The sequence below is a fragment of the Nerophis lumbriciformis genome, linkage group LG14, assembly GCF_033978685.3.
Source record: "Nerophis lumbriciformis linkage group LG14, RoL_Nlum_v2.1, whole genome shotgun sequence".
Classification (NCBI taxonomy): Eukaryota; Metazoa; Chordata; class Actinopteri; order Syngnathiformes; family Syngnathidae; genus Nerophis; species Nerophis lumbriciformis.
In genome coordinates, this window is record NC_084561.2 from 6,043,695 (window position 1) to 6,068,823 (window position 25,129).

General features: G+C 37.6%; 1 protein-coding gene across 5 annotated transcripts in view; it reads right to left on the bottom strand.

Moving 5' to 3' along the window:
- Window positions 1–15,618: 15,618 nt before the first annotated feature.
- Window positions 15,619–25,129, bottom strand: part of LOC133616828 (dynein regulatory complex protein 11) — a 48,063-nt gene continuing 38,552 nt past the window's right edge. For all 5 annotated transcript variants that reach the window (XM_061976441.2, XM_061976443.2, XM_061976442.2 and 2 more), the window contains 4 exons: window positions 18,746–18,832; window positions 18,493–18,670; window positions 16,087–16,325; window positions 15,619–16,019 (listed from right to left, as the gene is read on the bottom strand). In XM_061976441.2, the coding sequence (XP_061832425.2) occupies window positions 15,903–16,019; window positions 16,087–16,325; window positions 18,493–18,670; window positions 18,746–18,832 (621 nt within the window). In that variant the 3' untranslated portion in view covers window positions 15,619–15,902. The remainder of the gene's footprint in view (window positions 16,020–16,086; window positions 16,326–18,492; window positions 18,671–18,745; window positions 18,833–25,129) is intronic.

The window sequence follows — 25,129 nt, forward strand, 5'->3', positions numbered from 1 at the left end:
CACATTCACATTCTGAATAATCACGTATTGTGTCTACTGGGGGGCTGCTTGCTAGGGACCTCCTAAATAAGTAGAGGAGCACGTGGGACTGTACCTTAGAGCGTAGGGGGGGAAACTGCAACTGAGTGTGCAGCCCCATACGTCTCTCCTCATGAGGAGAATTCAACTCTGTTTCTGCCTGATTCCTTCTTCTTGTCTTGTGTAATAGATAGTTTGAACCTGACAGGAGCCCTGAAGGTTAAAAAAATATTGAGATAGGCTCCAGAAAGGGACAAGCGGTAGGAAATGGATGGATTTTGAAAATGACAAATATGAAAATGACCACAACTCTATATACAGGTAAAAGCCAGTAAATTAGAATATTTTGAAAAACTTGATTTATTTCAGTAATTGCATTCAAAAGGTGTAACTTGTACATTATATTTATTCATTGCACACAGACTGATGCATTCAAATGTTTATTTCATTTAATTTTGATGATTTGAAGTGGCAACAAATGAAAATCCAAAATTCCGTGCTAATACAAAAAAGGGATTTTTAGAAATGTTGGCCAACTGAAAAGTATGAAAATGAAAAATATGAGCATGTACAATACTCAATACTTGGTTGGAGCTCCTTTTGGCTCAATTACTGCGTTAATGCGGCGTGGCATGGAGTCGAAGAGTTTCTGGCACTGCTCAGGTGTTATGAGAGCCCAGGTTGCTCTGATAGTGGCCTTTAACTCTTCTGCGTTTTTGGGTCTGGCATTCTGCATCTTCCTTTTCACAATACCCCACAGATTTTCTATGGGGCTAAGGTCAGGGGAGTTGGCGGGCCAATTTAGAACAGAAATACCATGGTCCGTAAACCAGGCACGGGTAGATTTTGCGCTGTGTGCAGGCGCCAAGTCCTGTTGGAACTTGAAATCTCCATCTCCATAGAGCAGGTCAGCAGCAGGAAGCATGAAGTGCTCTAAAACTTGCTGGTAGACGGCTGCATTGACCCTGGATCTCAGGAAACAGAGTGGACCGACACCAGCAGATGACATGGCACCCCAAACCATCACTGATGGTGGAAACTTTACACTAGACTTCAGGCAACGTGGATCCTGTGCCTCTCCTGTCTTCCTCCAGACTCTGGGACCTCGATTTCCAAAGGAAATGCAAAATTTGCATGGTTGGGTGATGGTTTGGGGTGCCATGTCATCTGCTGGTGTCGGTCCACTCTGTTTCCTGAGATCCAGGGTCAACGCAGCCGTCTACCAGCAAGTTTTAGAGCACTTCATGCTTCCTGCTGCTGACCTGCTCTATGGAGATGGAGATTTCAAGTTCCAACAGGACTTGGCGCCTGCACACAGCGCAAAATCTACCCGTGCCTGGTTTACGGACCATGGTATTTCTGTTCTAAATTGGCCCGCCAACTCCCCTGACCTTAGCCCCATAGAAAATCTGTGGGGTATTGTGAAAAGGAAGATGCAGAATGCCAGACCCAAAAACGCAGAAGAGTTGAAGGCCACTATCAGAGCAACCTGGGCTCTCATAACACCTGAGCAGTGCCAGAAACTCATCGACTCCATGCCACGCCGCATTAACGCAGTAATTGAGGCAAAAGGAGCTCCAACCAAGTATTGAGTATTGTACATGCTCATATTTTTCATTTTCATACTTTTCAGTTGGCCAACATTTCTAAAAATCCCTTTTTTGTATTAGCCTTAAGTAATATTCTAATTTTGTGACACACGGAATTTTGGATTTTCATTTGTTGCCACTTCAAATCATCAAAATTAAATGAAATAAACATTTGAATGCATCAGTCTGTGTGCAATGAATAAATATAATGTACAAGTTACACCTTTTGAATGCAATTACTGAAATAAATCAAGTTTTTCAAAATATTCTAATTTACTGGCTTTTACCTGTATATATATATTTTTTTTAATATAATTTTAAGGTATTTTAATGTAATCGGAATCCGGATGAATACGATTGGGACGTGAGTAGATGATTTGGTGTGATCAGTCATAGTCCTAAATGTGGTGGGACAGCTCAAAGGGAACTGGAGCCCTCAGGGAGTTTTCTGCGCTGCCAAGGGTAAAAGGTCACGCGGAGATGAAGTAATAATGAGCCAGGTCGTGTTTCACAAAAAAAAAACAATTAGGCGATTGAGTACCAGGCTGTGCGCTAACACCCGAGTCAAGACTTCCAAGCTTGATTGAAAGGTGACATACTGTAACATCCAGCGGGTTTTTAATAAAGGGGTGTGCTCCTCGTTTAGACGCGGCGCGGACACATTGTGTTTGACGGACAGCTCCATGTGGGACTGAGCGCCACTAAATCCGGTGAAACTCAAATCGACAACGCTAATCTCTCTCCGTGGCGCAAAAAAAACAAGTTGTCGTCAGCGGGAGAGGAATGGCAAGTCACTTGTTCCACTGGCCTTTTATTTTGTAAGGACTGCTCCTCATTTGCATGATGAAGGTCATGTGACCATTGATGAAGGGCTAAAAATAGCCTCGTGTCAATGCAAGGATGTGTGGAGTGCATTTAGAACTCCACCCAAACAGCTGAAGACCGCAGTGTCGCCTTTCCCTCCAGAGCCCAGACCTAACATGTTTTTATTTGGTTTTATTGGGAGGATCCAGACAAGCTGACCTGAACTCAGAAGAGATTTCCTGTAGTTGGTAGTTGCAACAACACTCTTGTGTCAGTTGTAACTGTCCTTGACTTATAAGCCTGCTCCACAATCCTGGGGGTCTAATTGCAGGCCGGCCTTCAAGTCCTCTAACTAGTCCTTTACCCTGTCTGCACTTAATGTTTACTTAAAGTCATGTAACTAGTCCTTTAACCTTTCTACACTTAATGTTTACTTTAAATCCTATAACTAGTCCTTTAACCTGTCTACACTTAATGTTTACTTAAAATCATGTAACTAGTCCTTTAACCTGTCTACACTTAATGTTTACTTAAAGTCCTGTAACTAGTCCTTTATACTGTCTTCACTTAATGTTTACTTAAAATCATGTAACTAGTCTTTTAACCTGTCTACACTTAATGTTTACTTAAAGTCCTGTAACTAGTCTTTTAACCTGTCTACACTTAATGTTTACTTAAAATCCTATAACTAGTCCTTTAACCTGTCTACACTTAATGTTTACTTAAAATACTAAAGCTGTCCTTTACCATGTCGACTCTTAATGTTTACTTTAAATCCTATAACTAGTATTTTAACCTGTCTACACTTAATGTTTACTTAAAATCCTATAACTAGTCCTTCATCCTGTCTACACCTAATGTTTACTTAAAATCCTATAACTAGTCATTTAACCTGTCTACACTTAATTTTTACTTAAAATCCTATAACTAGTCCTTTAACCTGTCTTCACTTAATGTTTACTTAAAGTCCTGTAACTTGTCCTTTAACCTGTCTACACTTAATGTTTACTTTAAATCCTATAACTAGTCCTTCATCCTGTCTACACTCAATGTTTACTGGAAATCCTATAACTAGTCCTTTAACCTGTCTACACGTAATGTTTACTTAAAGTTAAAGTTAAAGTACCAATGATTGTCACACACACACTAGGTGTGGCGAAATTATTCTCTGCATTTGACCCATCACTCGTGATCACCCCCTTGGGGGGTGAGGGGAGCAGTGAGCAGCAGCGGTGGCCGCGCCCGGGAATCATTTTTGGTGATTTAACCCCCAATTCCAACCCTTGATACTGAGTGCCAAGCAGGGAGGTAATGGGTCCCATTTTTATAGTCTTTGGTACATCCTATAACTAGTATTTTAACCTGTCTACACTTAATGTTTACTTAAAATCCTATAACTAGTCCTTTGACCTGTCTACACTTAATGTTTACTTAAAGTCCTGTAGCTAGTCCTTTAACCTGTCTACACTTAATGTTTACTTAAAATCATGTAACTAGTCATTTGATCTGTCTACACTTAATTTTTACTTACAATCCTACAACTAGTCCTTTAACCTGTCTACTTTTAACCTTTACTTAAAATCCTATAACTAGTCCTTTAACCTGTCTACACTTAAAGTTTACTTTAAATACTATAACTGTCCTTTACCATGTCAGCTCTTAATGTTTACTTTAAATCCTATAACTAGTCATATAACCTGTCTACTTAATGTTTACTTAAAGTCCTGTAACTAGTCCTTTAAACTGTCTACACTTAATATTTACTTAAAGTCCTGTAACTAGTCCTTTATTCTGTCTACACTTAATGTTTACTTTAAATCCTATAACTAGTCCTTTAACCTGTCTACACTTAATGTTTCCTTAAAATCCTATAACTAGTCCTTTAACCTGTCTACACTTAATGTTTACTTAAAGTCCTGTAACTAGTCCTTTATCCTGTCTACACTCAATGTTTACTTGAAATCCTGTAACTAGTCCTTTATCCTGTCTACACTTAAAGTTTACTTTAAATACTATAATTGTCCTTTACCATGTCGACTCTTAATGTTTACTTTAAATCCTATAACTAGTCCTTTAACCTGTCTACACTTAATGTTTACTTAAAGTCCTGTAACTTGTCCTTTAACCTGTCTACACTTAATGTTTACTTTAAATCCTATAACTAGTCCTTCATCCTGTCTACACCTAATGTTTACTTAAAATCCTATAACTAGTCCTTTAACCTGTCTACACTTAATGTTTACTTAAAGTCCTGTAACTAGTCCTTTAACCTGTCGACAATTAATGTTTACTTAAAATCATGTAACTAGTCCTTTAACTTGTCTACACTTAATGTTTACTTTAAATCCTATAACTAGTCCATCATCCTGTCTACACTTAATGTTTACTTAAAATCCTATAACTAGTCCTTTAACCTGTCTACACTTAAAGTTTACTTTAAATACTATAACTGTCCTTTACCATGTCGACTCTTAATGTTTACTTTAAATCCTATAACTAGTCCTTTAACCTGTCTACACTTAATGTTTACTTAAAATCATGTAACTAGTCATTTAACCTGTCTGCACTTAATGTTTACTTAAAATCCTATAACTAGTCCTTTAACCTGTCTACACTTAAAGTTTACTTTAAATACTATAACTGTCCTTTACCATGTCGACTCTTAATGTTTACTTAAAATCATGTAACTAGTCCTTTAACCTGTCTACACTTAATGTTTACTTAAAGTCCTGTAACTTGTCCTTTAACCTGTCTACACTTAATGTTTACTTTAAATCCTATAACTAGTCCTTTAACCTGTCTACACTTAATGTTTACTTAAAATCCTATAACTAGTATTGTAACCTGTGTACACTTAATATTTACTTTAAATCCTATAACTAGTCCTTTAACCTGTCTGCACTTAATGTTTACTTAAAATACTATAACTAGTCCTTTATCCTGTCTACACTTAATGTTTACTTAAAGTCCTGTAACTAGTCCTTTAACTTGTCTACACTTAATGTTTACTTAAATTCATGTAACTAGTCTTTTAACCTGTTTACACTTAATGTTTACTTTAAATCCTATAACTAGTCCTTTAACCTGTCTGCACTTAATGTTTACTTTAAATCCTATAACTAGTCATTTAACCTGTCTACACTTAGTTTTTACTTTAAATCCTACAACTAGTCCTTTAACCTGTCTACACTTAATGTTTACTTAAAATCATGTACCGTAACTAGTCTTTTAACCTGTCTACACTTAATGTTTACTTTAAATCTTATAACTAGTCTTTTAACCTGCCTGCACTTAATTTTTACTTTAAATCCTATAACTAGTCCTTTAACCTGTCTACACTTAATGTTTACTGGAAATCCTGTAACTAGTCCTTTATCCTGTCTACACTTAATGTTTACTTAAAATCCTATAACTAGTCCTTTAACCTGTCTACATTTAATGTTTACTTAAAATCCTATAACTAGTATTTTAACCTGTCTACACTTAATGTTTACTTAAAATCATGTAACTAGTCCTTTATCCTGTCTACACTTAATGTTTACTTAAAATCCTATAACTAGTTATTTAACCTGTCTACACTTAATGTTTACTTAAAATCCTATAACTAGTATTTTAACCTGTCTACACTTAATGTTTACTTTAAATCCTATAACTAGTCTTTTAACCTGTCTACACTTAATGTTTACTTAAAATCATGTAACTAGTCCTTTAACCTGTCTGCACTTAATGTTTACTTTAAATCATATAACTAGTCCTTTAACCTGTCTACACTTAATGTTTACTTAAAATCCTATAACTAGTCCTTTAACCTGTCTACACTTAATGTTTACTTAAAATCCTATAACTAGTCCTTTAACCTGTCTACACTTAATGTTTACTTAAAATCATGTAACTAGTCCTTTAACCTGTCTGCACTTGTTTACTTAAAATCCTATAACTAGTCCTTTAACCTGTCTACACTTAATATTTACTTAAAATCATGTAACTAGTCCTTTAACCTGTCTACAATTAATGCTTACTTTAAATCCTATAACTAGTCCTTTATCCTGTCTACACTCAATGTTTACTGGAAATCCTATAACTAGTCCTTTAACCTGTCTAAACTTAATGTTTACTTAAAGTCCTGTAACTAGTCCTTTATCCTGTCTTCACTTAATGTTTACTTAAAATCCTATAACTAGTCCTTTAACCTTTCTACACTTAATGTTTACTTAAAATCATGTAACTAGTCCTTTAACCTGTCTGCACTTAATGTTTACTTAAAATCCTATAACTAGTCCTTTAACCTGTCTACACTTAATGTTTATTTAAAATCATGTAACTAGTCCTTTAACCTGTCTGCACTTGTTTACTTAAAATCCTATAACTAGTCCTTTAACCTGTCTACACTTAATGTTTACTTAAAATCATGTAACTAGTCCTTTATCCTGTCTTCACTTAATGTTTACTTAAAATCATGTAACTAGTCCTTTATCCTGTCTACACTTAATGTTTACTTAAAATCCTATAACTAGTCCTTTAACCTGTCTACACTTAATGTTTACTTTAAATCCTGTAACTAGTCTTTTAACCTGTCTACACTTAATGTTTACTTTAAATCCTATAACTAGTCCTTTAACCTGTCTACACTTAATGTTTACTTAAAATCATGTAACTAGTCCTTTAACCTGTCTACACTTAATGTTTACTTAAAATCCTATAACTAGTCCTTTAACCTGTCTACACTTAATGTTTACTTAAAGTCATGTAACTAGTCCTTTAACCTGTCTACACTTAATGTTTACTTAAAATCCTATAACTAGTCATTTATCCTGTCTCCACTTAATGTTTACTTAAAGTCATGTAACTAGTCCTTTAACCTGTCTACACTTAAGGTTTACTTAAAATCATGTAACTAGTCTTTTAACCTGTCTACACTTAATGTTTACTTAAAATCATGTAACTAGTCTTTTAACCTGTCTGCACTTAATTTTTACTTTAAATCCTATAACTAGTCCTTTAACCTGTCTACACTTAATGTTTACTTAAAATCCTATAACTAGTCCTTTAACCTGTCTACACTTAATGTTTACTTTAAATCCTATAACTAGTCCTTCATCCTGTCTACACTCAATGTTTACTGGAAATCCTATAACTAGTCCTTTAACCTGTCTACACTTAATGTTTACTTAAAGTCCTGTAACTAGTCCTTTATTCTGTCTACACTTAATGTTTACTTAAAGTCCTGTAACTAGTCCTTTAACTTGTCTACACTTAATGTTTACTTAAAGTCATGTAACTAGTCTTTTAACCTGTTTACACTTAATGTTTACTTTAAATCCTATAACTAGTCCTTTAACCTGTCTGCACTTAATGTTTACTTTAAATCCTATAACTAGTCATTTAACCTGTCTACACTTAGTTTTTACTTAAAATCCTATAACTAGTCCTTTAACCTGTCTTCACTTAATGTTTACTTAAAGTCCTGTAACTTGTCCTTTAACCTGTCTACACTTAATGTTTACTTTAAATCCTATAACTAGTCCTTCATCCTGTCTACACTCAATGTTTACTGGAAATCCTATAACTAGTCCTTTAACCTGTCTACACTTAATGTTTACTTAAAGTCCTGTAACTAGTCCTTTATTCTGTCTACACTTAATGTTTCCTTAAAATCCTATAACTAGTCCTTTAACCTGTCTACACTTAATGTTTACTTTAAATCCTATAACTAGTCCTTCATCCTGTCTACACTCAATGTTTACTGGAAATCCTATAACTAGTCCTTTAACCTGTCTACACTTAATGTTTACTTAAAGTCCTGTAACTAGTCCTTTATTCTGTCTACACTTAATGTTTCCTTAAAATCCTATAACTAGTCCTTTAACCTGTCTACACTTAATGTATACTTAAAGTCCTGTAACTAGTCCTTTATTCTGTCTACACTTAATGTTTCCTTAAAATCCTGTAACTAGTCCTTTAACCCGTCTACACTTAATTTGTACTTAAAGTTCTATAACTAGTCCTTTAACCTGTCTACACTTAATGTCACTAATACTTGGTTAATATTCAGGTCACGACATGTAATTGGAGTATTTTTTGATGTCATTTTAAAAGACTTTATTGACAAAATAGTGTACTCTCATTAGCCGCCTCTCACGTGCCGTACTTTATGATTTAGAATGCATAAAAAAAACCTATGTTGTGTTAAAGTAAATATTGTGAAAGTGCAGTTTCCCTCTTAAAAAATACTGTTACAAAACAGGATAAAAGGTGGAATAAAAGATCTTCCAGGTGAAAAGTCATTAGACAAAGTTGCAATATTGATGTTAATAAACTGACATGCAGGCTGTTTTTTTACTTTAAAACTGTCATTCCTAAAAATAAAAAAATAAAGGTATAATGGACGTTGACAGTAAAAATAATATAAATTGATGTGAGTTATTTTGAACACTTTTATAACTTTAGTCTCATTTACATTTTTTTAACCTGTCCTTAAAATTCATGTTGTAATGAATTCTTGACCTATTTAGGCTCTAATTCTGTTTTGAAAAATGTTTGGAAAATATAGGAAATGTTGTTTTTTTCCATAAAAAACGAACTTTTCTTGGAAAAAAGTGCATAGAACATGAAAAAAAATAACTTTATGACAAGGATTCAAGGAGCTTTATTAGTCGTACATTTGCCTATACAACGGATTTGAAGTGTGGAGATATTTAAGTGTTAAAAATAAAAATTCAATGAAATATATATGACTTATTTTTAACACTTAATGGCTGAGACCCTTGTGAGTCCCTGGGACCTTTAACGCTCACACAAATGGTGAATAACTGAATTTTAGCGTTAAAAAACATTAGTTTTCATTTACAGTAAAATGCTGTTAAAAAAAAAACATGAAATTTCACAATTTTAGCGTGAACTATATAATAATTTTTACAGTGATAACTTGTTTGGAAATCATAAGTTAAGCAGATTAAAAGTATTATCTTAAAATTTAACTAAAAAAAACATTGTTTTATTTATATGACAATATGTGTTGCATTATTAAATAATATTTAAATTAATGTGATTGCATGGATCAAATGCATGTTTTGTATCAAAAGAAAATAATGGGAAATTTGCCATTTATTTTTTATCAGTGACAGAGCAGGAAGGGGTTTGTAAAATATACTTACAAGTTTTTTTTTAAATATTTTTAAATTTCACAATTTAGCGTGAACTATGATATTTTTTACAGTGATAACTTGTTTGGAAATCATAAGTTAAGCAGATTAAAATGGTTAATTTCAATTTAAAAAAAAACAAACACGGTTTTATTTATATGATAATACATGTGTTGTATTATTAAATAATATTTAAATTAATGTGATTGCATGGATCGAATGCATGTTTTGTATCAAAAGAAAATAATGTGAAATTTGCCATTTATTTTTTTTAATCAGTGACAGAGCAGGAAGGTGTTAGTAAAATATACTTACAAGTTTTAAAAAATATTTTTAAAATACTGCACTTTTTCAGTAAAAAAAAAATTAATTATTGAGACATATCGTTTCCAGGCTTTTGAGGGCCAAATAAAACCATGTGGCCCCGGGGGGCCTTGAGTTCGACACCCGTGCTAAAAGTGACAAGAAGAGCAGCAGCATGAAGATAATAACTTCTCAAAATTAGTACATGAAAAATACATCAGACGGATCTCAAGCAAGTGTTTTGCTGTCCTCTTGTGGCCAAATGATGTATTACAACAACAAGCCAATGCCAGTCAATGGTTAATTATAAAATGAAATATTGTACAAAAAAAAATAGGGAAAACACAAAAATTAAGAAAAGTGACATTATCAATAATAGTTGTCTCATGGAAGGGGGTGGGTCATATGCAGACTTAGTGTGTGTGTGTGCAGGGGCGCTGAAAAAGGGGGGGGTAAAGGAGACAGATTCTCGGGGCCCATGATGGAGGGGGGCCCAGAGAGGCCCCTAATGATGATGAAATTATAATACAGAAAAAATAATGACGCTGTGTTGGGGGCCCTGTAAAGATTATTTTCATGGGGCCCAAATTCCCTAGCGGCGCCCCTGTGTGTGTGACTATCAGTGGTACTTTAACTTGAACTTTAATCCTAAAATTTATTTTAAAAAACTTTTTTTTAAATATTTTAGCCAGCGAACAAGAAAGTAATTGGTGGAGTTTCTTTCTGTAATCATAATTAATTATTACTGATATTAAATATACTTTTAAAGAAAAAAAGTTTCCTTTTTTTTTTTTCTTTTTTTTTAATTGATCCTTGACAATTATGATTTGATTTAGAATCAGAATAAATAATAAACTAGTCTTTTTAAAATGTTATTTACAAAAGTCGAAGAACAATCTAATAAAAGAAAATAGAACAACCTTAACGCCAACAATTGAGAAGACGTACATTTACAATAATTGTCAAATATTATACAGAGTAGGAAAACCAAAGATGAACAAAAGTAACATTATCAATAATAATATCAATAATATTTGTGTGATTATTTCAATCCAAAAATGTATTAAAAAAAATAATAAAATTTAAAAAGCAAAAAAATGTAGCCAGCGAACAACAATAAGAAAGATATTGGTGGAATTTCTTTCCGTAATCATAATTAATTATTACTATTATCAGTTATAATAAAAAATATGTTTTAACTGGGTTTTTTTTTTTGTTGTCGCATTTTTTAAAAGAAAAAAAAATAGATTTAAAAAAAAAATCAATTCTCGATAATTATGAATTGATTTAGAATGGGAATGAATAAAAATTGCGATTTTGAGCACCCTTAAACCGACCTGCTTTGACTCAGAAGTCAAAGTGACGAGCGCACATTTTAGTTCCGACGTTACAGAATTCCATTTGAAAAGAAAATGACCCCAAAAAGAATATTGAGTGAAGAACTGCATTCACGTGTTGGAAAATACATTTGTCGAGAACAGGGGTCGGCAACCCGCGGCTCCGGAGCCGCATGCGGCTCTTTGATCAGTCTGATGCGGCTCAGCCGCATACTTGCCGACCCCCCCCCCCCCCCCCCCCGCCCGATTTTCCCGGGAGACTTCCTGATTTCAGTGCCTCTTGCAGAAAATTAATATTCTCCGATTTTCACCCTTACATTAATAATAAGGGCGTGCCATGATGGTACAGCATTTAGCGCCCTCTACAATCTGTATAAACAGCGTGCCAACCCAGCCTCTTGTTATATACATCTTCTACTTGCACACGTAAGTGACAGCAAGGCATACTTGGTCAACAGCCACACAGGTTACACTGACGGTGGCCATTTAAAACAACTTTAACACTCTTACTAATAATGTGCCACACTTTGAGCCAAAACCAAACAAGAATGACAAGCACATTTCTGCACCTTAACACAACAGAACAAATACCCAGAATCCCATGCAGCCCTGACTCTTCCGGGCTACATTATACACCCCTGCTACCACCAAACCCCGCCCCCACCCCAACCCTGCTCCCTCACACATCAACCCCCCCCCCTCTGTGCGTCGGTTGAGGTGAAGAGTTAGGGCTGCATGGGATTCTGGGTATTTGTTCTGTTGTGTTTATGTTGTGTTACGGTGCGGATGTTCTCCCGAAATGTGTTTGTCATTCTTGTTCGATGTGGATTCACAGTGTGGCGCATTATTAGTAAGAGTGTTAAGACAAGACAAGACTCTGCAGCATCGCGTGGACATCGGAGGCGGTACCTCTGGATTGGCAGACCGGGGTGGTGGTTCCTCTCTTTAAGAAGGGGAACCGGAGGGTGTGTTCTAACTATCGTGGGATCACACTCCTCAGCCTTCCCGGTAAGGTCTATTCAGGTGTACTGAAGAGTAGGCTACGCCGGATAGTCGAACCTCGGATTCAGGAGGAACAGTGTGGTTTTCGTCCTGGTCGTGGAACTGTGGACCAGCTCTATACTCTCGGCAGGGTCCTTGAGGGTGCATGGGAGTTTGCCCAACCAGTCTACATGTGCTTTGTGGACTTGGAGAAGGCATTCGACCGTGTCCCTCGGGAGGTCCTGTGGGGAGTGCTCAGAGAGTATGGGGTATCGGACTGTCTGATTGTGGCTGTCCGCTCCCTGTATGATCAGTGTCAGAGCTTGGTCCGCATTGCCGGCAGTAGGTCGGACACGTTTCCAGTGAGGGTTGGACTCCGCCAAGGCTGCCCTTTGTCACCGATTCTGTTCATAACTTTTATGGACAGAATTTCTAGGCGCAGTCAAGGCGTTGAGGGGATCCGGTTTGGTGGCTGCAGGATTAGGTCTCTGCTTTTTGCGGATGATGTGGTCCTGATGGCTTCATCTGGCCAGGATCTTCAGCTCTCACTGGATCGGTTCGCAGCCGAGTGTGAAGCGACTGGGATGAGAATCAGCACCTCCAAGTCCGAGTCCATGGTTCTCGCCCGGAAAAGGGTGGAGTGCCATCTCCGGGTTGGGGAGGAGACCCTGCCCCAAGTGGAGGAGTTCAAGTACCTAGGAGTCTTGTTCACGAGTGGGGGAAGAGTGGATGGTGAGATCGACAGGCGGATCGGTGCGGCATCTTCAGTAATGCGGACGCTGTATCGATCCGTTGTGGTGAAGAAGGAGCTGAGCCGGAAGGCAAAGCTCTCAATTTACCGGTCGATCTACGTTCCCATCCTCACCTATGGTCATGAGCTTTGGGTTATGACCGAAAGGACAAGATCACGGGTACAAGCGGCCGAAATGAGTTTCCTCCGCCGGGTGGCGGAGCTCTCCCTTAGAGATAGGGTGAGAAGCTCTGCCATCCGGGGGGAGCTCAAAGTAAAGCCGCTGCTCCTCCACATCGAGAGGAGCCAGATGAGGTGGTTCGGGCATCTGGTCAGGATGCCACCCGAACGCCTCCCTAGGGAGGTGTTTAGGGCACGTCCAACCTGTAGGAGGCCACGGGGAAGACCCAGGACACGTTGGGAAGACTATGTCTCCCGGCTGGCCTGGGAACGCCTCGGGATCCCCCGGGAAGAGCTGGACGAAGTGGCTCGGGGAGAGGAAAGTCTGGGCTTCCCTGCTTAGGCTGCTGCCCCCGCGACCCGACCTCGGATAAGCGGAAGAAGATGGATGGATGGATGGATGGTGTTAAAGTTGTTTATACAGCCACCGTCAGTGTAACCTGTGTGGTTGTTGACCAAGTATGCCTTGCTGTCTGAGACTCTTGGTTTATACATAGCACTAGTGATGGGTTGATGAGGCGTCATGAAGCGTTTCGACACATTGCAAAACTGTATTGATACTGTGTCGATACTGTGTCACTAAATACTGACATCTGCTGGACATTAAAAATCCCTACAGGCAACCTATGGACCGACTCAACTGACACTGATTTGATGCCCTAGTACAGTGGTCACCAACCTTTTTGAAACCAAAAACTACTTCTTGGGTACTGATTAATGCGAAGGGCTACCAGTTTGATACACACTTAAATAAATAAATATATTGTCATTTGTAAGTTACACGTAAGTGTGATTTAAACAAGAATAGCTAAATAAATAAATGTATATATATAAAAAAAAATGGGTATTTCTGTCTGTCATTCCGTCATACATTTTTTTTTCCTTTTACGGAAGGTTTTTTGTAGAGAATAAATGATGAAAAAAAACACTTAATTGAACGGTTTAAAAGAGGAGAAAACACGAAAAAATTTAAAATAGAATCTTCAATTTCGACTCTTTAAAAAGAAGAGAAAAACTAGCTTATTTGAATCTTTTTGAAAAAATAAAAAAAAAGAATTTATGGAACATCATTGGTAATTTTTGCCTGATTAAGATACATTTTAGAATTTTGATGACATGTTTTAAATTGGTTAAAATCCAATCTGCACTTTGTTAGAATATTTAACAAATTGGACCAAGCTATATTTCTAACAAGGACAAATCAGTATTTCTTCTAGATTTTCCAGAACAAAAATTTTAAAAGAAATTCAAAATACTTTGAAATAAGATTTAAATTTGATTCTACAGATTTTCTAGATTTGCCAGAATAATTTCTTTGAATTTTAATCATAGTAAGTTTGAAGAAATATTTCACAAATATTCTTCGTCGGAAAAAAAAAAAGCTAAAATATTTATTATTCTTTACAATAAAAAATTTTTTTTTTTACTTGAACATTGATTTAAATTGTCAGGAAAGAAGAGGAAGAAATTTAAAAGGTAAAAAGGTATATTTGTTTAAAAATCCTAAAATCATTTTGAAGGTTGTATTTTTTTCTCTAAAATTGTATTTCTAAAAGTAATAAGAAGCAAAGTAAAAAATAAATGCATTTATTTGAACAAGTGAAGACCCATCCATCCATCCATTTTCTACCGCTTATTCCAAGTCTTTAAAATATTTTCTTGGATTTTCAAATTCTATTTGAGTTTTGTCTCTTTTAGAATCAAAAATGTCGAGCAAAGCGAGACCAGCTTGCTAGTAAATAAATACAATTTAAAAAATAGAGGCAGCTCACTGGTAAGTGCTGCTCTTTGAGCTATTTTTAGAACAGGCCAGCGGGCGACTGATCTGGTCCTTACGGGCTACCTGGTGCCCGCGGGCACCGCGTTGGTGACCCCTGCCCTAGTATATACAATAATATAAACCAAGTCATTGTATTTCATTTAGGATTATTTCATATCTTCATTTAAATAAAAATATTTTTTAATATTTTTTAGATACAGTCAATAAATAATGTGAACATTTATCATAACATGGAAATCTAAGAGAACGTGTTGTGGATGATTGTGGACTGGGATTTTTTTTGATTTTATTTTTTTTTACACATTTTTATAAAAAAAAAAAGTTTTTCCGACGTATTACATTTTAGACGATTTCTCTTCTTAGTTATTATTTCTCCGGCTGTAGAAAAGACCCGCTCACAGGGCACAGAGGAGGCGTCAGTGCGACACGGTTCGCGTATCGGTCACGTGACCAAAACAGCTCATGATCGATCACGTGACTTTCTAAAAGCGGTACGCGCACCGACACAGGGTAAAGGTTGCCGACCCCTGGTCTAGAAATGACAAACATCTTCCAGGCACTCATAAACAAATCATCATTATCATCACTTTATAACACTTTTACCTTAACACAACATAAACACAACAGAACAAATACCCAGAATCCCATGCAGCCCTGACTCTTCCGGGCTACACTATACACCCCTGCTACCACCAAACCCCGCCCCCACCGCAACCCTGCTCCCTCACACATCAACCCCCCCTCTGTGCGTCGGTTGAGGTGAAGAGGGACGGTATAGCTCGGTTGGTAGAGTGGCCGTGCCAGCAACTTGAGGGTTGCAAGTTCGATCCCGGCTTCCGCCATCCTAGTCACTGCCGTTGTGTCCTTGGGCAAGACACTTTACCCACCTGCTCCCAGTGCCACCCACACTGGTTTAAATGTAACTTAGATATTGGGTTTCACAATGTAAAGCGCTTTGAGTCACTTGAGAAAAAGCGCTATATAAATGTAATTCACTTCACTATCAAATGTTTGACATTTATTGCAAATAATTGCACTTTATTTCTTCCCTTTTTTGGCGGTAGCTTTGCCTTTAGTTTGTGCCTGCAGGGCCTCTTCCCGCTCAGCTGCAGCCTTTGCACGTTTCTTGCCCAAAGGAGTCTTGGTGTACCATTTCTGTGGACAAAGAAAAACAAACATTCATTTTTCTCATCATTTGTCAGTAATTAGTCATTCTGCGTACTTTTAAGGCCTCTTCCTGGTCCTGAAAGACGGGAGTGAACTTGGCCAGCGGGGCCACAAACTCAATGGCCTTCAAAGGTCGCTTCTCCTGCAAGAGGAGTCGGCGCTTGGTGATCACCGTCTGGATGGCCTGGATCATGTGACCGGCGGTGAAGCCGTCGGAGATTTTTGCCAGGGAGCTGAGGTCCAGAGCGGGCGTTATCTTTCCGCCGTGCTTTTGGATCAGTTGCTTCCACAGCACTGGAAATCAGGTAAATTACGTTGAAGTCAGAAAATTCACATATAAATTAAAGCTGCAAGCAGCGTTGGTCGGGCCCGCGTATTTGGCAGGTGCTAGTCCTAAGTGTCCCAATACTTTTGTCTACTTTTAGTCTGAAGTGTCCCAAGACTTTTGTCTAGTGTACCTACCTTGTCTGCATTGTGTGGGCACGTTGGTGCTTCCTGCTTTTAAGCAGCCATCTTAAAAAAAACAGCAGCGCAGCAGCATCAGCGCAGCGGGTCTTTGAAGGGTCATAAAATCAAAACCGGAGCAGGTATTAAAACGCTGCTCTGTTATTTTATACACAAGGGTTTCATCTCTCTCCTGTGTTAGTTTGATGCCGAAACGACAAACGCGCTCAGAGGAGATAGATTTTGAAGAAAGGTGAAGATTTTTGTTTTGAAGGGGGAATAGCAAACTTCCTGTAGATTTTTGCTGGGGGGTGTCAATTTATGAAATGTAGGTCTAAGTGAGACCTAAGAAGAGGTTTTTGTTTCATGTCTCTCCGACCTTCCCAGTGGGAGTTACAGGCAGTTTTGTCATTTTTTTTCTTCCGAGGAGCAGTTTTTTCTCCGTTTTATTCAAAAATTGCTCTCGAGCGCAATTTTTAAATTTGGGGTTAGGTTTTTTTATTAGATCGCAATTTTTGCCAGTCCTGATGTGTGCGTTCAGTTTGGTGAGTTTTGCAGCGTGTTAAGGGGGTCAAATTACAGCTCAAAGAGGCAAAAGTGACTGTTTTTAGTACTTTCTTGTCTTGAAGGGGGAATTGCCAACTTCCTGTTGATTTTTGCCCGAGGATATACAATTATGAAAGGTAGGTCTAAGTCAGACCTACATAGAGGTTTTTGTTTCATGTCTCTCCGACCTTCCTAGTGGGAGTTACAGGCAGTCTAGTTTTTTTTTTCCTAGGGGGCGCTAGAGCGCAATTTTGAGTTTTGTGGTTCGTTTTTTTTTTAAAAAGGCAATTTTCGCAGGTCCTGATGTGTGGGTCAAATATGGTGAGTTTTGAAGCATGTTAAAGGGGTCAAATTACAGTTTAATGTGGCGGCGGAAGAATAAAGAATAAAACCTTACAAATTCAATAGGTCCTTATGTCCCATTGCATAAGGACTCCCAAAGGGAGTCCTTATGCAATGGACCATGCGGGCCCTAATAAAGTACTGTTCAGTCCCCCCCAGGAATTGCTAACATTTAGCATGTGTCAGGTACTAAGTCATATGACTATGAGGTGTACTGCGGCAAAATTGGCCAAAAAACTGTTAGTATGCAAACAGGTAAATAACGTGGATGTCAGAAAATTTGTAATGGCACTCCTACTTCCGGTTCAAAGCTTTAAACAGCAAGAATTCACATTCACCAAGCAGCACTTGCATTAAGCAAACTCATCCAAAAGAGGGCGCCGTAGCACAAACAACAACACACCTTTTAGGGGTCTTTATGTGTTTAAAAAAAAAACTATTTATAATCATCATGGCCGTCAGCAAAGAAAAATCCATAAACTTTATAAGCCGCAGTGGTCAAAGTGTAGGAAAACTGGAATTTGCAGCAGTAAGAGAAGATAAAGTACTTTATTATTTCCAGGCTTTTGTGGGCCACATACAACGATGTGTTGAGTTTGACACCTAAAACATGAAGAAGTTGATTCCATCTTATTAAACAAAAAAAGGGTCAAAAACATCGCAAATTTTGCTTCAACCTTCCGAAAAAGTTGCTGCAAATTCAGCATTTTTTACCCAAAACTTTGCAGAACCCTTAGTTTATCCTCTTAAGGCCCAAGCTGTTTGTTTACATGCTTTTTTTTCTCTTTTCTCTTTGCTATTTGGGCTTATTGGACCCTAATTAGAATAAAAACTAAGACTTATCTTTTGATATGATGTACTTAGTCCATAAGTACACAAACGTGTACTTCATGTTTAGTGACGTATTTTTACACTTTCTTTTTACCAAATTCCATTGTATGTTATACTCTTCTGACACCACCAGATGGCAGTATAAGTGTCCACATAAGTGGCCATAAGACCCCAATTCAGTAGTGTACACAATCTTGGAAATAAGAGCTAAAAGGTGCTGTCCACGCATGTGGCCACTAAGCCTTTACAGGTTTTAAAGGGACACCAGTTCAACGTGCGCCCGAGTCTCTGGTCTCACCGTATCTGGAGCCGTAGTCGGGCCTGGGGATGAGGATGACCTTGCTGTAGGTCTTGCACAGGGACTTGATCTCCGCACTGATGGGGTCCTTAGCGGTCCCTATGACCAGGACCCGGTCCTCCTCTTTGATCAACTTCAGAGACTTGGGCAAATCTTTCTTCAGGCGTTTCGGTTCCATCTGGACAAACGTGGAGTGTTTGTTTTTTTAGACAGGATGTAAACACGGAGGACTTTGATGCTGTGTGATAAATACCGCTCTCTCCTCTTTGGGGACTTTCTTGTAGAACATCTTTTCTGCGCCGTCGATCCATATCACCGACGGCTGCATCAGTCTGGCAACCTGCGGGGAAAATGTGTTGTCTGTGTAACATTTATAGCGCTGCCTTTTTTTGAGCCTAGAAGGCGCAACAACACAGGGTTTAAACAATATAAAGACAATATCAAATAGTGGTGAGTCACTAGTGTGGTGTGTCTCTGTGGTCTGTCGGTTCTGGGTGAGCTTACCATCTAACTCCGGGAACATCTGAAATTGTGGGATCCAGTCCGAGGAAGAATAATCCAAATTAAAGCTGCAAGCAGCATTGGTCGGGCCCGCGTATTTGGCAGGTGCTAGTCCTAAGTGTCCCAATACTTTTGTCTACTTTTAGTCTGAAGTGTCCCAAGACTTTTGTCTAGTGTACCTACCTTGTCTGCATTGTGTGGGCACGTTGGTGCTTCCTGCTTTTAAGCAGCCATCTTAAAAAAACAGCAGCGCAGCGGGTCTTTGAAGGGTCATAAAATCAAAACCGGAGCAGGTATTAAAACGCTGTTCTGTTATTTTATACACAAGGGTTTAATCTCTCTCCTGTGTTAGTTTGAAGCCGAAACGACAAACGCGCTTAGAGGAGATAGTTTTTGAAGGAAGGTGACCGGTTTTTACAAAAAATGTGTTTTGAAGGGGGAATAGCAAACTTCCTGCTGATTTTTGCTGGGGGGTGTTAATTTATGAAATGTAGGTCTAAGTGAGACCTACGAAGAGGTTTTTGTTTCATGTCTCTCCGACCTTCCCAGTGGGAGTTACAGGCAGTTTTGTCATTTTTTTCTTCCGAGGGGCAGTTTTTTCTCCGTTTTATTCAAAAATTGCTCTCGAGCGCAATTTTTAAATTTGGGGTTAGGTTTTTTTATTAGATCGCAATTTTTGCCAGTCCTGATGTGTGCGTTCAGTTTGGTGAGTTTTGAAGCGTGTTAAGGGGGTCAAATTACAGCTCAAAGAGGCAAAAGTTACTGTTTTTAGTACTTTTTTGTCTTGAAGGGGGAATTGCCAACTTCCTGTTGATTTTAGCCCGACAATGTACTATTATGAAATCTAGGTCTAAGTCAGACCTACATAGAGGTTTTTGTTTCATGTCTCTCCGACCTTCCTAGTGGGAGTTACAGGCAGTCTAGTTTTTTTCCCCTAGGGGGCGCTAGAGCGCAATTTTGAGTTTTGTGGTTCGGTTTGTTTTTTTAAAAGGCAATTTTCGCAGGTCCTGATGTGTGGGTCAAATATGGTGAGTTTTGAAGCATGTTAAAGGGGTCAAATTACAGTTTAATGTGGCGGCGGAAGAATAAAGAATAAAGAATAAAACCTTACAAATTCAATAGGTCCTTATGTCCCATTGCATAAGGACTCCCTTTGGGAGTCCTTATGCAATGGGCCATGCAGGCCCTAATAAAGTACTGTTCAGTCCCCCCCAGGAATTGCTAACATTTAGCATGTGTCAGGTACTAAGTCGTCTTTGAAGGGTCATAAAATCAAAACCGGAGCAGGTATTAAAACTCTGTTCTGTTATTTTATACACAAGGGTTTAATCTCTCTCCTGTGTTAGTTTGAAGCCGAAACGACAAACGCGCTTAGAGGAGATAGTTTTTGAAGGAAGGTGACCGGTTTTTACAAAAAATGTGTTTTGAAGGGGGAATAGCAAACTTCCTGCTGATTTTTGCTGGGGGGTGTTAATTTATGAAATGTAGGTCTAAGTGAGACCTACGAAGAGGTTTTTGTTTCATGTCTCTCCGACCTTCCCAGTGGGAGTTACAGGCAGTTTTGTCATTTTTTTCTTCCGAGGGGCAGTTTTTTCTCCGTTTTATTCAAAAATTGCTCTCGAGCGCAATTTTTAAATTTGGGGTTAGGTTTTTTTATTAGATCGCAATTTTTGCCAGTCCTGATGTGTGCGTTCAGTTTGGTGAGTTTTGAAGCGTGTTAAGGGGGTCAAATTACAGCTCAAAGAGGCAAAAGTTACTGTTTTTAGTACTTTTTTGTCTTGAAGGGGGAATTGCCAACTTCCTGTTGATTTTTGCCCGAGGATATACAATTATGAAAGGTAGGTCTAAGTCAGACCTACATAGAGGTTTTTGTTTCATGTCTCTCCGACCTTCCTAGTGGGAGTTACAGGCAGTCTAGGTTTTTTTTCCCTAGGGGGCGCTAGAGCGCAATTTTGAGTTTTGTGGTTCGTTTTTTTTTTAAAAAGGCAATTTTCGCAGGTCCTGATGTGTGGGTCAAATATGGTGAGTTTTGAAGCATGTTAAAGGGGTCAAATTACAGTTTAATGTGGCGGCGGAAGAATAAAGAATAAAGAATAAAACCTTACAAATTCAATAGGTCCTTGTGTCCCATTGCATAAGGACTCCCTTTGGGAGTCCTTATGCAATGGGCCATGCAGGCCCTAATAAAGTACTGTTCAGTCCCCCCCAGGAATTGCTAACATTTAGCATGTGTCAGGTACTAAGTCGTCTTTGAAGGGTCATAAAATCAAAACCGGAGCAGGTATTAAAACTCTGTTCTGTTATTTTATACACAAGGGTTTAATCTCTCTCCTGTGTTAGTTTGAAGCCGAAACGACAAACGCGCTCAGAGGAGATAGTTTTTGAAGGAAGGTGACCGGTTTTTACAAAAAATTTGTTTTGAAGGGGGAATAGCAAACTTCCTGTTGATTTTTGCTGGGGGTTGTCAATTTATGAAACGTAGGTCTAAGTGAGACCTACATAGAGGTTTTTGTTTCATGTCTCTCCGACCTTCCCAGGGAGAGTTACAGTCAGTTTTTTCATCCGAGGAGCAGTTTTTTGTGCGTTTCATTAAAAAATTGCGCTAGAGCACAATTTTGAGATTTGGGGTTAGGTTTTTTTATTAGATCGCAATTTCTGCCAGTCCTGATGTGTGTGTTCAGTTCGGTGAGTTTTGAAGCATGTTAAGGGGGTCAAATTACAGCTCAAAGAGGCAAAAGTGACTGTTTTTAGTACTTTTTTGTCTTGAAGGGGGAATTGCCAACTTTCTGTTGATTTCTGCCCAAGGATGTACGATTATGAAATCTAGGTGTAAGTCAGACCTACATAGAGAATTTTGTTTCATGTCTTTCCGACCTTCCTAGTGGGAGTTACAGGCAGTCTAGTTTTTTTTTTCCTAGGGGGCGCTAGAGCGCAATTTTGAGTTTTGGGGTTCGGTTTTTTTATTAAAAGACAATTTTCGCAGGTCCTGATGTGTGGGTCAAATATGGTGAGTTTTGAAGCACGTTAAGTGGGTCAAATTAGTGCTCAAAGAGGCGGCCGGTATAATAATAATAATTAAAGCTGCAAGCAGCGTTGGTCGGGCCCGCGTATTTGGCAGGTGCTAGTCCTAAGTGTCCCAATACTTTTGTCTACTTTTAGTCTGAAGTGTCCCAATACTTTTGTCTAGTGTACCTGCCTTGTCTGCATTGTGTGGGCACGTTGGTGCTTCCTGCTTTTAAGCAGCCATCTTAAAAAAACAGCAGCGCAGCAGCATCAGCGCAGCGGGTCTTTGAAGGGTCATAAAATCAAAACCGGAGCAGGTATTAAAACTCTGTTCTGTTATTTTATACACAAGGGTTTAATCTCTCTCCTGTGTTAGTTTGAAGCCGAAACGACAAACGCGCTCAGAGGAGATAGTTTTTGAAGGAAGGTGACCGGTTTTTACAAAAAATTTGTTTTGAAGGGGGAATAGCAAACTTCCTGTTGGATTTATGAAATGTAGGTCTAAGTGAGACCTACATAGAGGTTTTTGTTTCATGTCTCTCCGACCTTCCCAGGGAGAGTTACAGTCAGTTTTTTCATCCGAGGAGCAGTTTTTTGTGCGTTTCATTAAAAAATTGCGCTAGAGCACAATTTTGAGATTTGGGGTTAGGTTTTTTTATTAGATCGCAATTTCTGCCAGTCCTGATGTGTGTGTTCAGTTCGGTGAGTTTTGAAGCATGTTAAGGGGGTCAAATTACAGCTCAAAGAGGCAAAAGTGACTGTTTTTAGTACTTTTTTGTCTTGAAGGGGGAATTGCCAACTTCCTGTTGATTTCTGCCCAAGGAAGTACAATTATGAAATCTAGGTGTAAGTCAGACCTACATAGAGAATTTTGTTTCATGTCTTTCCGACCTTCCTAGTGGGAGTTACAGGCAGTCTAGTTTTTTTTTTCCTAGGGGGCGCTAGAGCGCAATTTTAAATTTTGGGGTTCGGTTTTTTTATTAAAAGACAATTTTCGCAGGTCCTGATGTGTGGGTCAAATATGGTGAGTTTTTAAGCACGTTAAGTGGGTCAAATTAGTGCTCAAAGAGGCGGCCGGTATAATAATAATAATAAAACCTTACAAATTCAATAGGTCCTTATGTCCCATTGCATAAGGACTCCCTTTGGGAGTCCTTATACAATGGGCCATGCGGGCCCTAATAAATCAAGGGGGAAAAAAATCTGATCATTTACTGTTATGTTGTTTAAAAAAAGGTACATTTTACAGTAAAAATCTGGCGACTAAGCTTCCAGTTTTTTCTGTAAAAACACAGTGGTATGGTTTCACATTTACTGTAATATCTTGTTCATCCATCCGTCCATTTTTCCTCCGCTTATCCGAGAATAGTATGTTGTAAAAAAAATATATATAAATACATTTTACACAAAAATTCTAGCGACTAAACCTCTATTTTTTTTCTATAAAAAAACAGTGGTACTGTTTTTCTATTTACCCTAATATGTTGAAATTAAAAACGTACATTTTACAATAAACCACCGGCAACTAATCTTCCAGTTTTTTTCTGTAAAAACAGTGGTATTGTTTTTCTATTTACTATAATATGTTGATTTTAAAAAGGTACATTTTACAGTAAAAATCTGGCGACAAAGCTGACATTTTTTTCTGTAATTAAAAAAAAAACAGTCGTACTGTTTCCCATTTACTGTAATATGTTATAAAAACCATCACAAATTTTACAATTAAATTCCGGCGACTAAGCTTCCAATTTTTTTTTACTGTTAAAAACACAGTGGTATGGTTTCACATTTACTGTAATATCTTGTTCATCCATCCGTCCATTTTTCCTCCACTTATCCGAGAATAGTATGTTGTATGTAGGACGAAGTGGCTGGGGAGAGGGAAGTCTGGGTTTCCCTGCTTAGGCTGCTGCCCCCGCGACCCGACCTTGGATAAGCGGAAGAAGATGGATGGATGGATGGAGTTTCCAGGGTTTTTTTCTGTAGAAACACAGTTATTTACCCTAATATGTTGATTAAAAAAAGTACATTTTACCGTAAAATTCTGGCGCCAAAGCTGTACATTTTTTATGTAAAAAAAACAAAAAAAAAACAGTGGTACTATTTTTTCATTTACTGTAATATGTTGTAAAAACCACCATAAATCTTACAATAAAATTCCGGCGACTAAGCTTCCAGGTTTTTTTCTGTTAAAAACACAGTGGTATGGTTTCATATTTACTGTAATATCTTGTTCATCCATCCGTCCATTTTTCCGCCACTTATCCGAGAATAGTATGTTGTAAAAAAAATAATATAAATACATTTTACACAAAAATTCAAGCGACTAAGCCTCCAGTTTTTTTTCTATAAAAAAAAAACAGTGGTACTGTTTTTCTATTTACCCTAATTTGTTGAAAATAAAAACGTACATTTTACAATATGGGTTGTACTTGTATAAATGGGTTGTACTTGTATAGCGCTTTTCTACCTTCAAGGCAACTAATCTCCCAGTTTTTTTCTGTAAAAGCAGTGGTATTGTTTTTCTATTTACTGTAATATGTTGATTTTAAAAAGGTACATTTTACAGTAAAAATCTGGCGACAAAGCTGACATTTTTTTCTGTAATAAAAAAAAAAACAGTGGTACTGTTTCCCATTTACTGTAATATGTTGTAAAAACCATCATACATTTTACAATAAAATTCCGGCGACTAAGCTTCCAGTTTTTTTCTGTTAAAACACAGTGGTATGGTTTTTCTATTTACCCTAATATCTTGATTAAAAAAAAAAATGTTACCGTAAAATTCTGGCGCCAAAGCTGTACATTTTTAATGTAATAAAAAAAAAAAATAGTGGTACTATTTTTCCATTTACTGTAATATGTTGTAAAAACCACCATCAATTTTACAATAAAATTCCAGCGACTAAGCTTCCAGTTTTTTTCCCTGTAAAAACACAGTGGTATGGTTTTCCTATTTACCGCAAAATGATGTTTTAAAAAAAAAAAAGAAAAGAAAAAGGTCAATTTTACAGTAACATTCTGGCAACTTAGCTACCAATTTTAGTGGTACTGTTTTCCATTTACTGTAACATGCTGTAAAAAAAAAAATAACATTTTACAGTTAATGTCTGGTAACTAAGCTTTTTTTTTT